Genomic DNA, 21877 nt, shown 5'->3' on the forward strand with positions numbered 1-21877 from the left:
CCCGTGCAGGGCCCTGAACTATGAATAACCACTCTTCCTTTTCTCATTGGGCAGCTAGATGCGAGCCAAGACTCCCGTGCGGGGCCCTGAACTATGAATACTCCACTTTTCCCATTGGGCAGCTAGATGCGAACCAAGACTCGCGTGGCCTGAACTATGAATACCCCCCCTTTTCCTGTTAGGCAGCTAGATGCGAGCCAAAATTCTAGGTCAGGGCCCTGAACTATGAATACCCCACCCTCGACCCCCCTCCAATGCAAAGTGAGCAGCTAGATGCGAGCCAAGACTCACGTGCGCGGCCCTGAACTATGAATTCTCCCCCTTTCCCCATTGGGCAGCTAGATGCGAGCCAAGACGCTAGGCCAGGACTCTGACCTATAACCCCCGAGCAGCTATGTGCGAGGCAAGCCTCGAGTGGACGGCCCCCCACCCACCTCAGTCGATTGAGCAGCTAGATGGGGCAGCCAAACCGTGCGGGGCCCTAGACCATGAATTCCCCCCCCCAAACGAAGCAGCTAGATGCGGGCCAAGACTCTCGCGTGGAGGCCGTGCAAGAGCCGGGGGCGATGTGGTCGCGTTGTGGTGGAGAATCTGTATCGAGGATCGGGGGATTCCGATTGGCCGTGGTGCCAACGGCGTCACGAGTTTAGGGGCCGTCCATAAATGACGTCACAAAGTCAGACCCACCCACCCACACCTCAAATATGACGTCACAAATCTAAGCCCCCCCCCCCCAAACCATATTTCCATTTTGAAAATAAAACATGCTTCAAATCGCTTTAAACTATTGTCATTGTAGTGCGTATTTAATGTGGCGCTGCACTCTAATGTTGTAGGAGAAAACATTAATTAAAAGTATATTTAACTAAGTAGAACGTGTTGTCTATATCTATTTAAAGTTACACATTTTGATGTGACGTAACAATTCTCAAACCCTCCCCCCCTCGTCACACATCGTCACAAATGTCTGACCCCCCACCCCCCCCCCCCCTAGGTGGGTGACGTCATTTATGGGCGGCCCTTTAGCCGCCGCGGTTATCACAAAATCGACCAAGCACAGCACCTGGGCTTGGGGTCACGGGAGATATTTATTAGAACTGCGACTAGTCTCGGTGACGACACGATGCTCTGTGTGTGTGTCCGTCAGAAACATAGAAGATTACAAACGATGAAATCAAACGACCGCATGAAATATAATCGCGATGTTCTCACCACGTGCGTTATACACTGTACGATATATACTGTACCGTGGGGTCATGACCTCTCTCTCCGCCGGTCTGTGGCCTCGTTTCGCTCTGCGCTGACCGCTGCTACAATGGCGTGTGGCCGTCTGGAACGCCTCTGCCTTCCGATATTGGGAAGCGACTGGGAGCTGTGATTCATCCTCTAGATTGGCAATCGCATTGATCTAGAACTGCTTCTTGTTGTTGCGTTTAGTTTGTTGTCATTCCCCCGCACCTCCCATCAGCGCGGTTGGCTACGTACGGCACGAAAGAAGTCCAATGTCCACGTACCGTACGCGTTGCGTGCGTACGAAGCGCTCTGAAATGCCACCACGCTGAAAGAACCGCAGCTGTGGAACACAAAATCACCACCATCAACATCACCACGACGACTCCGCCGGTGGTGGTGGTGGTGTAAACCTCCAGCATCTCCAGGCCTCCACACCACCACCCTGTGGGTGCAAAGCAGACGAGGTTTTCTATCGGGATGTGGGGGTTCGTTTTAAAGTGCACGGCACCTGTGCCTCCCTCATCGCCCGGACTGATCCCACGGCGATGGTGGAGCCAGTGGACGCGCCCCTGCGGTAAGTCAACTCGGCACGGGCAGAGGTCACGCTCGTACGGGGGGGGGGGGGGGGTACGACTCAATCCACCACAGAGCCGAACTTTGACCTTGGCCGCCCGATGCGTATCTCGCGATCGATGTTGTCAAAGGCAGCTTTTGAGTGATCGAGGCTAAACTAATTGCTGCGGCGCTCCGGTCGTCCGTGACCTCTAGAGGATGAATCTTGTAGAGGTCACTGGTGATCTTATAGAGGTCACCGGCGATCTTGTAGGGGTCACCGGCGAGCTTGTAGGGGTCACCGGCGAGCTTGTAGAAGTCACCGGCGATCTTGCAGAGGTCACCGGCGAGCTTGCAGAGGTCACCGGTGACCATGTAGAGGTCACCGGCGAGCTTGCAGAGGTCACCGGCGATCTTGCAGAGGTCACCAGTGACCCTGTAGAGGTCACCGGTGATCTTCAGTCGAGCCATCTCAGTGCTGTGGAATCTTCCGGAACGCCGACCCGCGACGAGTCGAATCTGCCCATCGCAGTGACGCGAGGAAGTCGCGACCGCGTCACAGACGCTGGCGCTCTGTGACCTTGTGAACGCGTACTCGGGTTTGAGGTCGGGCGACAGTTTGCGGGGTCACTAATGGCTCAAGCCAACTCTGTTTCAGGAGCGGTGTGACCCGCACCACCTTGCCGGGTGGGCAGTCGACCGGCACAAACAACGTCCGAGCGCGATTTGAGAATCGCCGTGTGAACGTAGTCGAGCGGCCACGTCTGATTTGGAAGGCCGAACTTTCTAATCTTTTCCAAGCACGGCTTCATTTGTGCCCAGTCTCGCTTTCGTTTTTTCTCTCTTCTTGCCCCGTTGCCCCATGGAACAAATTCCCACTCCACGTCAGACTCTCACCCTCGCGCGTTCCACCTTTCGCTCGGCGCTCAGGTCCATTCCATTCTTGTTTTCTCTTCCACTGCCTCCACCCCAACTGGTTCGTTCGCCCGCCTTGAACCCACTCGGAGCCCCTAATTCCTGACCCGGCTCCGACGTCTGGCCACATCTCTCCCCCAGCCCTACGGTGACGCTACTCCATCGGCTCAACTGTCCGGCCACCAGACGTCTGTCCCGACCACCCTCCACCGATCCTCATCCACGCGCATTTCACAACTCCCATACCCCACTACCTCTCATCCACGCTGCACCCGTCAGGCACCCTCAACTCGCCATCACATTCCACCTTATTCTGTCTTACCTACCCCTAGGCCTCGGCAAGGTAAGGTAAAAGTGTAAAAACAACGAGCCTACCTTTACCCTACCTTTTACCTTACAATACAATCACTCTACCCTACCTTTTACCCTTTAGCAGGTAAGGTAAAAGAAGGTAAAAAGCAACGAGCCTACCTTTTACCCTACCCTTTACCCTTACCCCTTGGCATGTCGACACTTTTACCTTTACCTTTTTACCCGGTAAAGAGGGTACAATTACCTTGCCTTGCCGAGGCCTACCTACCCCTGCAACATCAGCTCCATTCCCAGCCCCTGTCCATCCATTCCATCACCGTCCTCACTGAACGCCGTCGGATTTCATCTTAAAGCGCCCTGGAAATGGCGCTATATAAATACGAAATGGAATAGATTGGAAATTGATCGACGCCTCTGCCACAGACGTTGGTAGCGCTCGGGTCTCAAGTTCTGCATCTGTTCCAGGTTGATCAAACTCGCGATGGCAGGCCGCGAGAATGCGTTGCCTTCAACATTAGAAACCACCGTCTGGATCATGAGCACGCGGCTGCAACCTGGATTCGAACCCAGGGTCCCAGAGATGCCGGTCCAGTACGGTGACCTCCAAAAACCACCTAAGCCATCTCTCTCTGAACGTTCAGGCGTCATTGTGTCGCCAATGCCCGCGCTGAAGCTTTATCCACATCTACTCTTATCCCAGGTTACTGCCGTTAACCCGTTGTTGATTTCATGTGCTTCATATTCAAGGTGCTTACGAAAAAATAAAGACAAAGGTCCCGCCGTGTAGCCTGTAACAGACTGGTTGGGGTAAGTGCTGTTAGAGGAGTAGCAGCAGCACCTATGAAGGCCGACATGGCACACACAGAGGGGGTGGGTGGCCAGCACCACGCCCGGCCACCTTTGTCTCCCCAGTGCTAGCGATGTTTACTACACACCGCTACACCAGGTACTCATTTGAGGCTGAGTCGACCTCGGGGAGACCCAGAACCAGTTCATATTTTTTGACACAAATGTTGGCCTTGAGCGGGAATCCAACTCAGGTGGCCAGGTTTGTAGCGCTGTGCAGCGCAAACCACTGCACTACCGCAGAGGTGGCTACACCACAACAACCGGCATTCGCCACTAAGTGGCGGCGACGTCACCACGACGCTCGTGTCAGGCTAGGTGCACTTTGAGGCCCGCTGGCAGGAGATCACGGACAGACCCAGCAAGTGCCATGGGTCGACCGACTGAGACGAATGGCAGATGTACCACCAGCTGCACCCCCCCCCCCCACCGCGCCGACTGGCTGCGTTGTGACCGCCCCGGTGCTCCGCTCGCCGTCATGAGCGTTGCTCTTCCGCCCTCCCGTCGTTATTTGGAGGGCGACCACCTCTGGTAGCAGTCCCCAACGTGCACTTCGCCTGCCAGGTGCCCAGCAGCGTCCTTCACGAGCCTCATCCTCATCCACGCGCTCAAGCGCAGGCGGTGGTGACGAAGCAAGTCCCGGCCATCGGGCAGGGCAAGGCTTCTCACGGCCAGGCCTCTCCTCCACCGCCTCCTCCTCGTCCTCCTCTCAAGAAAGCCACGAGTTGGGGGGGTGGGGGGGGAGAGTTGGCTCGGAGCCGCCTCCATTCTCTCATCGGCCAATTGTGTCTCTCTGGCCGGTGTGGGCCCACAGTCCGTACTTGTTTCCAGTGCCGCTCGCGTCAACAACTGCTAACTGCTCGTTGGCCACGTGGTGGCGCTGCCGTAGCTACACGTGTTCTGATGACGTACGTCAAAGTACGTACGAACGTCGGTTTGTTCCGGAACCGAAAGTTAAAATAAGAAACACCGAAGTAACTTTGTCGGTACATCGAAGCTCCCACAAGGCCATGCGGGGGGGGGGGGGGGGAGGAGGGGCGTGTGGCACAGTTTTTGGCGCCGGCAATCGTAGAGTTTCCGGCGGTCGTGCCGCTATGGTTCTCTGCGGCGACTACCGACGTCTTTATAAAAACAACGGCGCTGCTGCTGCTGCTGCTACTGCTGCTACGCATTCATCTATAGTGGCCGCGCCTCTGAGTTGCGGCCACTACGTCTGCAAATTTGCGCGCATTACAAATTGAACTATTATTATTATATAAAATTAAATGCCGAGCCACTCGCGTGTTCCCAGATTCGGCGGTGAACGGGACCCACCCACCCACCCACACACGTGTGTGTGCGTGTACGTGTGTGTGTGCGGTTATGTGTGCGGGTACATGTGTGTGCGGATACGTGTGTGTGTGTACGGGTACGTGTGTGTGTGCGGGTACGTGTGTGTGCGTGTGAAGTGAATCGAGTTTCCCGCGCACATCGGCAGAGTAATGCCGATGGCCACGTCCTCGTGACGGAACTTGAGAGGTTCGTACTCGCGGACAGAAGTTCACTTCTCCGGAAGTAAAACATTAAGTGATAATGCACCGGCTGTGTGTGCCCCCCCCCCCATCCACCGCCCCCCGAGAGAGAGAAGTGTGAAATCGTGTCCCTGCCGGGGGTTCGGTGGTCATGCGACGCCAGATGAAGCATCCGCTGGAGGGTGTCACTAGAGTCGTCGGTGCTTGAACATTTCCGAAAGCATTTGAGGAATCACCGCGTGCGCATTTGTCTGACCCAAGTGCAGAGCGGGTGATCACTTTGTTAAAGCCATTTCGTCTGGGGGGAGGGGAGCGGACGGAGGGAGACTTTAACGTTTGGCCCAAGGCCTCTGACCAGATCACTCTCAACGATCGGCCCCTCCTCTCCCCAGAGGTGACCGTACGAGCGATTGTGACCTCAGTCAGTGCTTTGGGTTGGGGACCACCGTGGCTTGCCGGGTGTTGTAGGAGGTGGGGTTGCGAGTTGCTGGGAGCTAAGCCGGCCTTTGCCCAGGGTTGGGTTGATCGTACGTAAGATACGTACGTAAACTTCTTCCGCGCCGTGCGGATACAACAAAAACCTCCTCGTTAATAAAATTGACCGAACCCAGACTCTGGCAACAAAACTGACACCTTTTTTTACAAGGAGTCATGTTTGCATAGACCACAATACCTGCGGTCATAATGCAAACAAAAAACATAACTCTGATAATGTGCACTGTCCTTGAAGTTGATTGGTCCACACCCAAGACAACTTTCCCATGTGAGACTAGGCTCTAAGGAAAGCTGTCTCGGGTGTGGACCAATCAACTTCAAGGACAGTGCATACATTATCAGAGTTATGTTTTTTGTTTGCATTATGACTGCAGATATTGTGGTCTATGCAATCATGACTCCTTGTAAAAAAGGTGTCAATTTTGTTGCCAGATAGAAGGGTAAAAAACCAATTATCATATTTTTACATGCAAATGAGGTTCCAATGGTGAACCCAGACTCGGCGAGAATTCCTTGGGTGGGAATGTAGCAGGCGATTACGATTTGTCCGTCCGTCCGTGAGCGCAGCGTGTGCACGGCGTGTCCCTCCATCAAGTGCGTGATCCGTGCCGACGATTTTGCGAAGGCCACGGTAGGTCAAACGAAAACAAAAAAAGCCCAAACCGTCGCGCGCTTTCCACGAACCGTTCCCTCTCGTCACCTGGCCCGGCTCCGTGGCTCCGTCGCTCCGTTTGCCATTTGCCAGGGCGTTTTTAAACGAGGGGGGGGGGGTGGAGAGTCAGTGGGTCGGCCTCTCATGATTGCGAAAAAGATCACGAGGCTGCGGCGGTTAACAAACTAAGGAAGCTCTCCCACTTGCTCAGGCGCTACATCCGTGGCGAATACGACACCCGAGGGAGGGAGGCAGGGAGGGGCCTACGGATTGCCACACCCGCCGCCCGTTCGGCTAAAAAAGAAAATCTCTTGAAATGTGCGAGACTCGGAACACACTGCGAATTTCATAAAACATGTCCAAAAAGTTGTGCTGCCGTATCCGTTGTTGCGTAGTCGAATGCGGAACTCTCGCAGAGCGGAGTGTCCACACGTCCCCACGCGCTAACGGAGCGGCGCTGGGGACAAGAAATAAGAAAAGTTCGTTCAGAATTTAACGAAAGTTAAAACATAAAAACGGTTATGGGGTTTTTATCAGACCGCATTTGAGAACCCGGGTTCATCGTAACTCAGTCTACGCGAGTCTACGGCTCTGTATGCGAGTCTACGGGTCTCTATAAATCTCGATATGAGTTTATAGATCTCTATGCGAGTCTATAGAGCTCGATGTGAGTCTACAGATATCTGTGCGAGTCTACGAGTCTCTGCCAGTCTATAGATAGCTATGCAAGTCTACAGATCTCTATGCGAGTTTGCGTGTCTCTATGTGAGTCTACGGATCTCTACACGAGTCTATAGATCTCCGTGTGAGTCTACGAGTCTCTGTGTGAGTCTACGAGTCTCTGCGAGTCTATAGATATCTATGCAAGTCTACAGATCTCTATGCGAGTTTGCGTGTCTCTATGTGAGTCTACGAGTCTCTGTGTGAGTCTATAGGTCTCCGTGTGAGTCTACGGGTCTCTGTGTGAGTCTATAGATCTCTGTGCGAGTTTACGAGTCTCTGTGTGAGTCTACGGGTCTCTGTGTGAGTCTATAGGTCTCTGTGTGAGTCTACGAGTCTCTGGGCGAGTTTACGAGTCTCTGTGTGAGTCTATAGGTCTCTGTGTGAGTCTATAGATCTCTGTGCGAGTTTACGAGTCTCTGTGTGAGTCTACGAGTCTCTGTGTGAGTCTATAGATCTATGTGCGAGTCTACGAGTCTCTGTGTGAGTCTACGAGTCTCTGTGTGAGTCTACGAGTCTCTGTGTGAGTCTATAGATCTCTGTGCGTTACGAGTCTCTGTGTGAGTCTATGGGTCTGTGTGAGTCTACAAGTCTCTGTGCGAGTTTACGAGTCTCTGTGTGAGTCTACGAGTCTCTGTGTGAGTCTATAGATCTCTGTGCAAGTCTACGAGTCTCTGTGCGAGTTTACGAGTCTCCGTGTGAGTCTATAGGTCTCCGTGTGAGTCTACGAGTCTCTGTGTGAGTCTATATATCTCTGTGCGAGTTTACGAGTCTCTGTGTGAGTCTACGGGTCTCTGTGTGAGTCTACAAGACTCTGTGCGAGTCTACGAGTCTCTGTGTGTGTCTATAGATCTCTATACGAGTCTACGAGTCTCTGTGTGAGTCTATCGATCTCCGTGTGAGTCTACGAGTCTGTGTGTGAGTCTATGAGTCTCTTTGTGAGTCTGTGTGTCTATGTGTGAGTCTACGAGTCTCTGTGTGAGTCTACGAGTCTCTGTGTGAGTCTATAGGTCTCTGTGCGAGTCTACGAGTCTCTGTGTGAGTCTATAGGTCTCCGTGTGAGTCTCCGAGTCTCTGTGTGAGTCTATAGGTCTCCGTGTGAGTCTCCGAGTCTCTGTGTGAGTCTATAGATCTCTGCGAGTCTACGGATCTCGTTGGTGACCGGGCACGAGACCACCAGCGAGCAACACTCTACAGCCCATCAGTCTAATCTCGGCGCTTGGGCGGCCAAATCCCAGAATTCAAACCCACGATTCCCAGCCGGTTCGGTGTCCGGGGAACCTCTGAGCCACCACGGCCCACCCCTTAGTGAACCACCGTGAACAGAAACTAAACTAGAACACTGAAGTTTCAACCAAAGTTACGAGGAGTTAATCAGCACTTCTGGGCGCTCGCTCCGGCAGCCCTCATCAGGGCCGGCCTTCTCCACCGCGCGGCCCCTCCCCCCCCTCCCCCTCCTCCTCCAGCCCCACGGGCTCCGGCCACTCGGCCGTCGGCCCCCCCAACTCTGGCCCCGGCGTTCCCCTCTGGCGGTGTCGCCGCAGGTGGTTCTTGAGCGTGGAGAGCAGCGAGAAGCGCTTGCCGCACTCGGCGCACTCGTGCGGGTGGTCGCGCGTGTGCAGCACGTGGTGGCGCCGCAGGTTGCACACGCTGGTGAAGCCGCGGCCGCATTCGCCGCAGACGTGCGGCCGCTCGCCCGTGTGCGTGCGGTAGTGCTTCTTGACGTCGGACAGGTTGGAGAAGCGGCGCCCGCACTCGTCGCAGGCGTGCGGGCGCTCCCCCGTGTGCACGCGCCCGTGGATCTTGAGGTTGGAGAGGTGCAGGAAGCCCTTGCCGCACTCTGCGCACGCGTGGGGCTTCTCGCCCGTGTGCGTCGCCAGGTGGCGCTTGAGGTTGCGCCCGTTGGGGAAGCCGCGGCCGCACTGCTCGCACACGTGCGGCCGCTCCCCCGTGTGCGTCTTGGCGTGGATCTTGAGGCTCGACGGCTGCGAGAAGCCCTTGCCGCACTCGGCGCACGCGTGCGGTCGCTCCCCCGAGTGGACGCGCTCGTGCACCTTGAGGCTGGAGCGGTGCAGGAAGCCCTTGCCGCACTCGGAGCACGCGTGCGGCCGCTCCCCGGTGTGCGTCTTGGCGTGGATCTTGAGGCCCGAGAGCTGCGCGAAGCCCTTTCCGCACTCCGCGCAAGCGTGCGGGCGCTCCCCCGAGTGCGTGCGCGCGTGCGTGCGCAGGTTGGAGAACTGCAGGAAGCCGCGGCCGCACTCGGCGCAGGCGTACGGCTTCTCGCCCGAGTGCGTGCTCAGGTGGCGCTTGAGGTTCCACTTGTTGCGGAAGGCCTTGCGGCAGATCTTGCAGGCGTGCGGGCGCTCCCCCAGGTGGGCTCGCGCGTGCGACTTCAGGCTGTGCAGGTGTGCGAAGCGCTTGCCGCACAGCGGGCAGCAGTGCGGGCGTTCCCCCGTGTGTGTGCGCGCGTGCGCCTTGAGGCTGGACGCGTGCGGGAAGTCGCTGCCGCATTCCGCGCACACGTACGGCCGTTCCCCCGTGTGTGTGCGCGCGTGACGCTTGAGGCTGCGCGCGTCCGACAGACGCTTGCCGCACTCGGGGCACTCGTGGACGCCCGAGCGGCCAGCGCTGCCGCCCGCTGAGGGGGGGGGGGGTCACGTGGGGGGGGGGGAGGGAGAGGGAGGGAGAGAGCGGTGCTCAGAGCGTGGTGGCGGTAGGGGGCTGCGAGAGAGTCTTCCTCGCCAGTTCCGCGGGGGTTTAAGTGAGTGCGAGGGGGGTGGGTAGAGGGTGAGTAGGGGGTGAGTAGGGGGTGGGTAGAGGGTGGGTAAGGGGTGAGTAGGGGGTGAGTATGGGGTGGCTACGAGGTGGTGACACAGAGATCGCAACAGCCCTCCTGCAGTCGCTAGATTCTGCCAGACGAGGCAGCGTCTGTTGGCTTCATGCACTCCAGCCGCAGACCGTGGGGTGCGGGCTACTGTGGAAGTTGTGTGGAGCGGCTCCGTCGGAACACCGGACACCCCGGGGCGACTGCCAACGGCGGCGCAGATTCTCAGCGATGCAAAAATAATCAGAAGTCGAAAACAAAAACGCTCGGTAAAAGAAAAAAAGCCTCAAAAGATTGCAGTCGCAGCCTGCGACACAAAAACAAAAACCTCTCTCCTCTGTCTGCAGCTGTACTTCCAGAAGGAATAGATGGCGGTAACAAAGGCAGGTAAAGCCCCAGGGATAGATGGGAATTCCTAAAACACCTTGGGGCAGCAAAGGAAGAAGCTGGCCGGGGACACTTAAAAATAAAAATCATCGCCACCAACAGGTGACCAAGACCTTGGAGAAAAGCAAAAGTCATTGCTCTCTTCAATCCAGGAACACCCTGCTGATGACCCGCACAGCTACAGGCCAATCTGTCTTCTTTGTACAGCCTACGACAAGCTACTTGAGCGAGTCTGGCTATAGCCCGACTCTCCCCTCTCTTGAAAGCCACCGTACCCCCCACCTGAGCAGACAGCTTTTCGGCCACAACGAAGCTGTTGTATGACGTCGCACGTCGAAGCTGCCTTTTAGCATAAACACAAACCAGCGGCTGCTTTCACAGGACTCTCCTCCCTTAAACTCGCCAACACCGTCGCGTGCGAGAAAGACGGTTCGCCCCGTCCGTCGGCACGCTCAGCGACCGACAATTTCGCGTCCATCTCAGAAACCAGCGCAGCAGCCACGCGAAACTCGACAAAATGGCCGCCCGCAGCGGTCATCGGATCTATGCACGTGGACATTGCGGCCGCATTGAGCCGCAAGTTCGTTTACGCTGACGATCTAGCGCCGAGCCAGCCAAGGTCGACGACACTCGGCGCAGCTCAAGACGTCCCGAACACCGACCCGAAAGAAATTGGAAGATTATTTCTACCGCAGGCGATTTACGCCAAACCCAAACCGAGGCAGCGTCCTGGGCATTCCAAAAAGAACGCCGAAGATCGCGGAGTTTTGTGGTCAAACCGTCACCAGCGGACCCACTCCCAAAATACGTTGGAGTGGTGCTCACTTTAATGCAACAAATGAAGCAGTTGAGCAGCGGGATAAAATCATCCACCAACTGGCAGGAACCAGTCTGGTGGCTGTGATGCGGCGAGCGGATCGTCACGTTCGCCCCCCTCGTGTATCCGACGGGAGAGTATCGCTCACCCGTGTGGAGACACGGTGCTCGCACGCCTCCAGTTACCGATACGCAACCGAACATCGCGACGCGTGGCCGTCTGAGGTACGCCGAGGTCTCAAGTCCGTCGTGAAAGTGGCGGCCGTCCGGGAGAACCAAAACATTCCCGTCAACCCGGAAACCTTCCAAAACATCGGGACATAAACGCAGCGCCGCTCCCCTTCCAGACGACAGCAGCTGCCTCGCTCCACGCCATCCCGGACTGCGGCCGACGTCAAGGATCAACATCTCGCACGGCGACCCTGAACCGTCGAACCTCCCGGTTTCAACCTTCCAATGCCCGCCAACGGTCGACCATCAACCAAACCCGAACCGGGGCCATGCGGCCGATGCGGCCAATGCGGCCGATGCGTCCTCCCGAACGCACGAACAGCGCCGTAAAACATTTGGTGGTCTGGGAGAGTGTGGCCACGGATCCCAAAACCATCGACCGCCATCGTGAACACTGCCGCCGCCGCCGTAGTCTTCACTCCTCTAAAGGACGAGATCCAACGCCGCTTCTGAACAGACAATTGAGTGGATAACAAAGCTACATTTACATTTTCTTGGTTCTGTCGGAAAAGTAACGTAGAAGGGAAGTAATAAAATAATAAAAAATAAAACATAATAAAATAATTCTCACGACGTTTCGGCCACAACGCAAGCAGCCGTCCTCAGGTGAAGAACAAGTCTGTCGAGAAGACAGCGTCTGAATGACACGTCCTGAGCTTGGAGCGTCTATTTAAGCTGGTAGGGAAGAGGAAGAGCGCCTTGACAAAAGAATTTGCATATCAAGAGGAATTTTAGCATATTTATGTAATATTACACTATGTATTATTCTACCCACCCTACTGCACACCACACTGCTGCATATTCACCATACAACTACGAATTTTTGCATATTTATGGGAAATGCAGATATGCGACTAGTACTGCTTGTGCTTACATTTACATTCTAGATTTGAAGCTTTGGTGACTGCAAGGATTCATATTCTTGGGTTTTTTCGGTAAAGTCACGTAGGTAAAAAAAAATCTAAATTAATAAAAGTAAAATAAAAATAAAATAAAAATCACGACGTTTCGGAGGCAACACAAGCTTCCGTCTTCAGGTGGAACCATCACAGCACGATTGCTGTATCAAGTAAATGAGAGATTCCAAGGGATACTATCCCGTATATATAATGGTTGAGGGGAGGGGGATGGGCCAGGATCGGCCCACTTTAATTATTATGGTAAGGTGCGGCTTTGAACTACGGCTAGTCTACATGACAAAGGACTGAGCCTTTGTTATTGTAAGGTGCGGCTTGAGACTACGGCTAGTCTACGTAACAAAGGACTGAGCCTTTGTTATGGTAAGCTGACAGTAACTCAAGAATAGTTGGTTTGTCAAAAAAGATGGTCCAAATAAGTGTAGTTAAATCTTTTTTGCATGGTTAATCACATCTTTCCAATGATTACTCAGTCTGTACCCATCATCACGGTTGAAATTATGTCTGTGTTTGTATATTTGTATGGCTTCGTGTACAAACCTTTGATGGTAGCCAGGAGGCTTGCAGAGCACCTTGGTCTCGGAAAAGACAATTTCATGAGAGCATACATTTGAAGCTTTCGTGACTGCAAGGATTCATATTCTTGGGTTTTTTCGGTAAAGTCACGTGGGTAAAAAAATTTAAATTAATAAATCGAATCTGCTGCTATTACTCCATACGAAAGAAGGGCATGTGGCTAGTTGGTGGCTAATTGGTGGCTAGCGTGTGGGACCAAGCGGCCCCTGTCCTCCCGCCCTCCCGCCCGCCCACTCACCGGCGTGCGTGCGCGAGTGCATCTTGAGGCTGGAGGGCTGCGTGAAGACGCGTCCGCAGTCGGCGCAGGGGAACGCGCGCTGGCCCGCGTGCGTGCTCTGGTGGCGCCGCAGGTTGCGCCGGCTCGGGAAGCCGCGGCCGCACTCGCCGCACACGTGCGGCCGCTCCACCGTGTGCGAGCGCTCGTGCCGGCGCAGGCTCGCCGCGTCCGGCACCGCCTTGCCGCAGTGACGGCACCGCAGCAGATGCTCGGCGCCGGCAGCAGCGGCAGCGGCGTCGTCGGCATCGCCTCCTGCTCCTGTCGCAGAGTTTTCGTATGTCGTGTGTGTACGTACGTGTGTTTACGTACGTGTATGTGTGTGTACATGTACGTGTGTTTATGTGTTTACGTGTGTTTACGTGTGTAGGTGTGTACGTGTGCGCACGTACGTGTGTGTGTACGTACGTGTGTGTACGTACGTGTGTATGTACGTGTGTGTACGTGTATGTACATGTGTGTATGTACGTGTGTGTACGTGTGGTTACGTGTGTGTATGTACGTGTGTGTGTGTATGTACGTGTGTGCATGTACGTGTGTTTACGTGTGTTTATGTGTTTACGTGTGTTTACGTGTGTTTACGTGTATGTACATGTGTGTACGTACGTGTGTGTATGTACGTGTGTATGTGTGTTTACGTGTTTACGTGTGTTTACGCATTTACGTGTGTGCATGTACGTGTGTTTACGTGTGTGTTCGTGTGTGTACGTGTGTACGTGTGTGTACGTGTGTGTATGTGTGTGTAGGTACGTGTGCGTATGTACGTGTGTGCACATACGTGTGTGTACGTGTGTATGTATGTACGTGTGTATGTACGTGTGTTTACGTGTGTGTTCGTGTATATGTACGCGTGTGTATGTACGTGTGTTTATGTGTGTGTTCATGTATATGTATGTGTGTGTACGTGTGTATGTGGGGAGCGATAGTGTAGTGGTTAGCGCGCTGCGCTACGAACCCGGCGACCCGAGTTCGATTCCCGCTCACGGCCAACACCACCAGTGACAATTATCTGAACCACCACCACAAACACCACCAATACTCGCCATTCGCCACTAAGTGACAGTGAAGTCACCACGGGGCCTGTGCCAGGCCAGGTGCACTTTAAGGCCGTGTGAAATATCGAACACTCGTTGTCATGAGCTGGTGCCATGGGTTTACTGACCGAGACGACTGGCAGATGAACCAGATGTGCCTCTTATTGTGCCAACTTGCTGTATTTTAGCCGCTTATGCCTTCCAATCACTCTCGCCCAGGTACCAGCATCATGACCCACTCGGGCATTAATCTTACCCAACAGGATGACTCTATCCCGAGGGGTCACTTTAGCTAGCACTTGGGACAGGAGGTCATAGAAGGAATCTGACTCATCGGCTTTGACTGCATCCCTCCGCTTAAGTTCATCTTCGGTACGGGCATAAGTAACCACCACCACCCCTCATCGCCTCTGCTCAATGGCAAGGCGAGCCCACAGTAGCCTGGGAGTTACAGCTTTCCACATCTCACCATTACGCTCCCACGCCCCCTTCATTCTTTTGTCCCTGCCCCGAGTAGAGGACTGTCCACCCCTCATGGTGACTGGAGCCAGAGCCGGTCCACCGGACCTCCTGAATGCCACAGAGATCCAGGCGGTACCGGTCCAGCTCCCGACAGAGGGGTGGCAGCCTCTCCTCCGCAGTGAGCGTTCGAACTTTACACAAGTGGCCACTCTCAATATCGTTTTGCAGTTTCTACAAGAACGCCAAGGACATGAGTTCAGGGTCCTGGCTCCGCCAAACAGAGTTTGGCCAGGAGACGTCACGGATGCCTGTCACCCTTGAGGCCTCCGGTACAAGCTTAGTGAGATATTCAATAAAGCGGTTTAGTGGGAAATTAAACGAAAGCGGAGGTGTCACCGGACTGGAATCAGCAGGTTACCGTCCGGAAATCACCGCAGACACCACAGACGCCACCACAGCTTCACCTTCTGGCAACAACCACCACCACCACAGCCACGACAGCCATGACAGCGTCACTGTCCAGTATCCACCACCACCACCACAGCCATGACAGCGTTACTGTCCAGTATCCACCACCACCACCACCACAATCATGACAGCGTTACTGTCCAGTATCCACCACCACCACCACAGCCATGACAGCGTCACTGTCCGGTATCCACCACAACCACCGAGGAGGTGTGGGGGGTGGGGCCTGACACTCACGTGAGTGAGCGCCTCCCGTCTCTCCGCCGCCGCCGCCGTCCTCGTCGCTCAGCTCCACCTCCACCTCGGCAGTTGCCCCGTCGGCCGCCCCCTCCGGAGACGACGGCGACGACGACGAGGCCCCCCCCCCCGCCCCCCCGGCACCCCCCGTCACGTGGTCCTCGCTCCGCGGGCTCGCTGTCGCCACGACCGCAACAACAAGACGTGGCGGCAGCAGCGGCAACTTTGATTTAGTTTTACACGTAGCAGGCTTTCGCGAGTGTAGAGGTGTATTTGTAAATGTGTATGGGCACGGATGGGTAACAAACACAAGGGGCGGGGTTATGGCCGTACGCTGAGGTGCTCACACCGACGTCCGCACCTGCATCCCCCACGGGCCCCTCCCGGGGGCCGATTGCTATAAAAGGTGGTGAGCCGGAGGGCTCGAGGTCGAGTGTATTAGCTTTAACCAGCGAAGAGTGAAGACCAGCTAGAGCAGGCCCCGGAGCTCCCCTGGCTCGCTGTCCTTGTCAGGGCCGACCAGGGCAAGCCGGTGGCGTGGCCCCGAGAGCCCAGACTGACGTTCTTATAAGAGCCGGTCTGGAGACTCGGGGTGCCGGGATCCCAGCTTGACCAGGGCTGGGATAGATAGCCTCCCTTAGCTCTGTAGTGGTGGACCTGGGAGTAGGCTAGCCGGGGTAGACGTTGGGTCTCCCTGTTAGACGGGTGAAGGGGCCGCTACCCCTTCGAGTGTTGTGTATCCCCGTCTCTGTAAATACGTTGGTGTTAATAAACACGTGTGCCTCCAACGACGTCGTCCGAGCCTCCTGCAACTAACTACACGAGCAATGTTATTCATAACAACGGCTTTTGGGTTAGATCACTGTAAGTGTAATATCAGTATTGGAGACGACTTCTGGAATCGGTCTTTTTATTGACTTAGGGTTACAATTACTCCCCGCTGCTGATAGGCAACGTGAAGTGGACAGATGGACCGAGAGAGACGCACGGACACGTGGCAACTCGGAGCCCCGCTCCCGCGTGGCCCCTTCCTCCGTTCCTCGTCTGACCCCGTGTCGTTCATCCCTATTTAATACCCGGGTCACGTGGTACGCTTGAGCCAATCCTCGGTAGCCTGCGTCGAATCTTCCAGGCTCCCTCGTCAACTCCCGGGACCACGCCCCTGACTCATCTCCCCATTGGCTGAGGCCAAAGCCAGCAGAACCAATCCTTGTAGCTGTCACCTCTCCATCACGTCAGGGCCACGCCCCCAGGCTTCCCCCCATTGGCTGTAGACCAGGACCGGCAGAGCCAATCACCACGACGAGCTGTAACACGTCAGTGAGCCGGATATAGGCTCATATTACATAAGTGTAAATGTTGTGTCGTAACCCTCCACTACCCTTGACACCAGGACCTACCGTGGAGCTGATCTGCCCTCCTACCATCGACTTGTCATCTGTAAGATGCGCCTGCCATTCTTCCACTCCGGTGGTCGGTGTACATCCAGGACCCCATTCCAACCTAAAGTGGCCTGGTCATGTAGCCCGCATGCCCAGCCACCGCATGCCTAAACAGCTTTTGTGCGGCCGGATAAAGGGGGCTAAACGGGCGCGGTACGGGCTAGAGACGAGATGGAGTGATGTGGTACAGGAGGACGTGGAGCTGAGTGGACTTGCCGATGACTGGTACCAGCGGTGTCAAGATCGGCCTCAGTGGAGGAGGCTCGTGAAGGACGCTACTGGGCAGTTGGAGGCAGTCGCCCTCCAGCAACAAAGGGGGGCAGAGGAGCGACGCTCACAACAACGAGCGGAACGCCGGGTGGCTAAAACACAGAGAGTTGGCACAGTAGGGGGCACAGGTGGTGCATCGGCCAGTCATCTCAGTCAGTCGGCCCGTGGCACCTGCTGGGTCTGCCCCGTGACCTCCTGCCAGCGGGCGTTCGACACTTCACGTGGCCTCAATGTGCACATGGCCTGGCACAAGCGTCGTGGTGACGTCACCGCCGCTTAGTGGCGAATGGCGGTTGTTGTTTTGGCTGTGTGGGTGTGTGTGTGGGTGTGTGTGTGGGTGACGCGAGGCCGTACCGTTTGCAGAGTCTTCCTGCTTCACCTTCACCTGAGGCCAGACCTCATGGCCAGGCTCCTCCTCCCCATCCTCCCCCTCCTCCCCCCCCTCCCCCTCCTCCTCCCCCTCCTCCTCCCCCTCCTCCTCGTGCTCACGCTTCAGCGACAGTGCCACCGCGTCAGGCCTGAAGCCTGCTCACGGGAACACGAGCGAGGGAGGAAACCAACACTATTAACTATTTTGTTATGTTGATGTAAAGCTTTCATGACTGCAGGGATTCATATTCTTGGTTGTTTCGGTAAAGTCACGTAGAAGAGTAATAATAAAAAATAAAACAATACAATTCTCACGACGTTTCAACTGCAACACAAGCAATCATCATCAGGTGTGAAATCCACAGCAAGAAAATTTGAAAATTAAAAAATTAGAAGGTGTGAAATTTTCTTTCTGTGGATTTCACACCTGATGATGATTGCTTGTGTTGCAGTCGAAACGTCCTGAGAATTGTATTGTTTTATATTTGTATTGCTTTATTATTTCCCTTCTACGTGACTTTACCGAAAGAACCAAGAATAACTATTTTGTTATCGTTACCAGGTGTAAGCCCCCACTGAGCTATGTAGCTATTTATCAGAAGTGTGCCGGCTGTCACAAATGAGAGATCCGTCGACAATTTTGATATTTTTGGGCTACCCACGATTTCGAATTACCAGCTGCCGTCCTCCCCATCATCGGCGCCGATAATGTAGAGTCCTACGATAATGTAGAGTCCTACTGCAGTCTAAAGTGCAAACTCCGTATACACCGGCAGGGTCTGGATCGAAAACCCACGACCTCCTGCACACCGGGCGAGGGAGACGACATCTGGGGGGGGGGGGGGGGGGGGGTGAGGGGCCCATCGCTCACCGTCCACCACCTCACGCTTCACGATGACGCCCGGCCACGGCCGCTCGGAGGCCTCCCGCTTGAGCAGCGTGGCCCGCGGGGCCGAGAGAGACGGGGGCCCTCCAGAGACCGCCTGCGACCCTGCGGCCTCCATCTCTACGTGGGGGGAGGGGGGGGTCAGGGGTCATTGTTCAGTGTCCCTACGTGGTGGGGTGCTTGTAGACAGTGACACACAGACAGGTCTCTGATGGGGTCTCTCTATACAGTGACAGACAGTGGTCTCTGATTGGGTGTCTATACAATGACAGACAGGTCTCTGATGGAGTCTCTACACAGTGACAGACAGAGTTGTCTCTGATGGAGTCTCTACACAGTGACACACAGACTGAGTTGTCTCTGATGGGTTTCTGATGGGTGTCTATACAATGACAGACAGACTGGTTTCTGGAGTCTCTACACAGTGACAGACTGAGTTGTCTCTGATGGAGTCTCTACACAGTGACAGACAGACTGAGTGGTCTCTGATGGAGTCTCTACACAGTGACAGACTGAGTGGTCTCCGATGGAGTCTCTACACAGTGACAGACAGACTGAGTGGTCTCTGATGGAGTCTCTACACAGTGACAGACAGACTGAGTGGTCTCTGATGGAGTCTCTACACAGTGACAGACTGAGTGGTCTCCGATGGAGTCTCTACACAGTGACAGACAGACTGAGTGGTCTCTGATGGAGTCTCTACACAGTGACAGACAGACTGAGTGGTCTCCGATGGAGTCTCTACACAGTGACAGACAGACTGAGTGGTCTCTGATGGAGTCTCTACACAGTGACAGACATACTGAGTGGTCTCTGATGGAGTCTCTACACAGTGACAGACAGACTGAGTGGTCTCTGATGGGGGTCTCTAGGCAGTGACACACAGACCCAGTCTCCGTCTATTGGAATGTTATGATTGCAATCATTAATCCTTGAATTGTTAATTGTCAATCGTAATTATAAGACATTGCTATATAACCCTAGCTAAACTATGGATTAAAATGCAAATTCTCCGTGTGTGTGTGTGTGGCCAACACCAGTGACGATTATCTTAACCGGTCATGGACCTCCCCTAGGTCGACTCAGCCTGAAATGAGTACCCGGCGTGGTGTGTAGTAAACATCGCCACTGGGGAGACAAAGGCGGCCGGGCGTGGTGCTGGCCACGCGTGTGCCGTGCCGGCCTTTATAGGTGCTCGCCAACAGCACTTCCTGCCCCCAGTCTGGCCCGACTCTACGGGGAGGGCATCTTTGTGCGTGTTGCCGTGTCCACCAGAACGGGTCTCGTGGAGGGGAGAATGGGTCAAGCCTTGAGCGGCAGGTGCTGCAAGTCAACCGCTACGGGGGTCAGACAACTCCCCCCCCCTACCCCCCTAATTATTGTAATTATCATCACCACCATCATCACCACCATCATCACCACCACTGAACGCCAACACACACACACATCTCTTTGCATTGAACTGGCTGGCACTGCTTTTAGAAAGGCTGCACAGTTGTTCTGCTCTCGCCACTGCGAAGACATTCAGATTCCTTTACAACAAACCACAACCACCGCCACACACACAGCTCCCCTGCAAACGTGGCGAGTTTAAAAAAAAAACCCACCACACACACACACGCCAGCCTTTCACTGCGAGACACTTGATAACGAGAGCTGGCTGAATCCCACTCACTCAGGCCCCGCTCTCTCTCTCGGCAGGCTGATTGCTGCTGCTACACTGAAGACAAAAACGTCGTGGGGGCTTAGAACGCTAGAAATGTGGCCGCTTCGTGCGGTAGGAATTTCAACCCAGAGGGGTGATTCTAGAGGAGGCGGGGGGAGGTAGAGGGGGTAGAGGGAGGGAGTTTTCATCCTTTTCTCATCGACTAAAATAAAATCTCGATTTAAAGCTTTCGTGACTGCAGGGATTCATCTCCTTGGTTCTTTCGATAAAGTCGTCACGTAGAATGGAAATAATAAAATAATTCTCACATTCAGACGCTGTCTTCTCGACAGACCTGTTCTCCACCTGAGGACGGCTGCTTGCGTTGGGGCCGAAACGTCGTGAGAATTCTTTTATTATGTTTCATTTTTATTATTTTATTATTTCCATTCTACGTGACGACTTTACAGAAAGAACCAAGATAAAAAAAATCATTCTCACCAAATCCACGTAGGCGAACAGCGCCCCCAACAACCACCTTTCTGTACTGCCTCTCCGCCAGGTCAGAGGGCCCCCAGCCGACAGCCCAAACCCAGCCCGGCAGCCCAAACCCAGCCTGGCAGCCCGCGACAGCGGACACCGAAACCCCCGAGCAGTGAGCCCGAGCCAGCAGCAGCAGGAGGAGTGGGGGTGGGATGAGGGGAGGGCCTGGGTCTCCTGGGCCTCCTCCTCCCGTCCCGTCGCGCCGCGCACCGATTCGTTTGCGGCGAATAGCGAACGAATCCACCGGCGGATATTGAAGTCGTCGCGGTCTTCCCGTGCGGAAGGCGACGGAGGCGCTCGCTGACGATTTGCATCCGTGGGAAGGCGGCCGATCGGCTGCTAAATGGGACAACAACAACCCGCGCCGAACGGGCAGCAAACGATTTGGAGCAAAAATGTTTTTTTGTCTGGGGCGGGGGGGGGGCGGTTGGAGGGGCGGGGCGGGGGGGCGGTGGGGGTCTCCAAAAACCGCGAGGATGGGTGGGGCCCCGGAACGTGGCTACCCAGGCCAAGGGTAGGGGCTGGGTGGGGGCGGGGCTACCCAGGCGAGGGTGGGGGCTGGGTGGGGGCGGGGCTACCCAGGCGAGGGTGGGGGCTGGGTGGGGGCGGGGCTACCCAGGCGAGGGGTGGGGGTCTGGATGCTGCGGAAGCTTGCGCACTTGAACAGTTACACAGAGTCCCATAGAGTTACAGAGACCCATAGAGTTACACAGAGACCCATAGAGACCCATAGAGTTAAACAGAGTTACACAGAGTCCCATAGAGTTACACAGAGTTACACAGAGACCCATAGAGTTACACAGAGTTACACAGAGACCCATAGAGTTACACAGAGTTACACAGAGACCCATAGAGTTACATAGAGTCCCATAGAGTTACAGAGACCCATAGAGTTACACAGAGTTACACAGAGACCCATAGAGTTACACAGAGTCCCATAGAGTTACAGAGACCCATAGAGTTACACAGAGACCCATAGAGACCCATAGAGTTAAACAGAGTTACACAGAGACCCATAGAGTTACACAGAGTTACACAGAGACCCATAGAGTTACACAGAGTTACACAGAGACCCATAGAGTTACACAGAGTTACACAGAGACCCATAGAGTTACACAGAGTCCCATAGAGTTACAGAGACCCATAGAGTTACACAGAGACCCATAGAGACCCATAGAGTTAAACAGAGTTACACAGAGACCCATAGAGTTACACAGAGTTACACAGATACCCATAGAGTTACACAGAGTTACACAGTCC

At 54.9% G+C, this 21877-nt stretch overlaps 1 protein-coding gene and 1 long non-coding RNA gene across 2 annotated transcripts; both read right to left on the reverse strand.

Annotated features, from left to right (window-relative positions):
• Positions 1–8645: 8645 nt before the first annotated feature.
• Positions 8646–15546, reverse strand: LOC133360669 (oocyte zinc finger protein XlCOF6.1-like). Its single transcript, XM_061579461.1, has 3 exons — positions 15463–15546; positions 13226–13522; positions 8646–9874 (listed from the first exon to the last, which is right to left on the reverse strand). The coding sequence occupies exons 2-3, from the start codon at positions 13245–13247 to the stop codon at positions 8646–8648; spliced, it is 1251 nt and encodes a 416-aa protein (XP_061435445.1). The 5' UTR covers positions 13248–13522; positions 15463–15546.
• A 2072-nt stretch (positions 15547–17618) lies between these two features.
• Positions 17619–21006, reverse strand: LOC133360595 (uncharacterized). Its single transcript, XR_009757277.1, has 3 exons — positions 20576–21006; positions 18415–18549; positions 17619–17699 (listed from the first exon to the last, which is right to left on the reverse strand). It is a non-coding gene; the product is annotated as an uncharacterized LOC133360595 (long non-coding RNA).
• Positions 21007–21877: the final 871 nt, after the last annotated feature.

Source organism: Lethenteron reissneri, chromosome 69 (genome assembly GCF_015708825.2).
Source record: "Lethenteron reissneri isolate LAM-NWPU_2019-01 chromosome 69, ASM1570882v1, whole genome shotgun sequence".
In the NCBI taxonomy this organism is placed as follows: Eukaryota; Metazoa; Chordata; class Hyperoartia; order Petromyzontiformes; family Petromyzontidae; genus Lethenteron; species Lethenteron reissneri.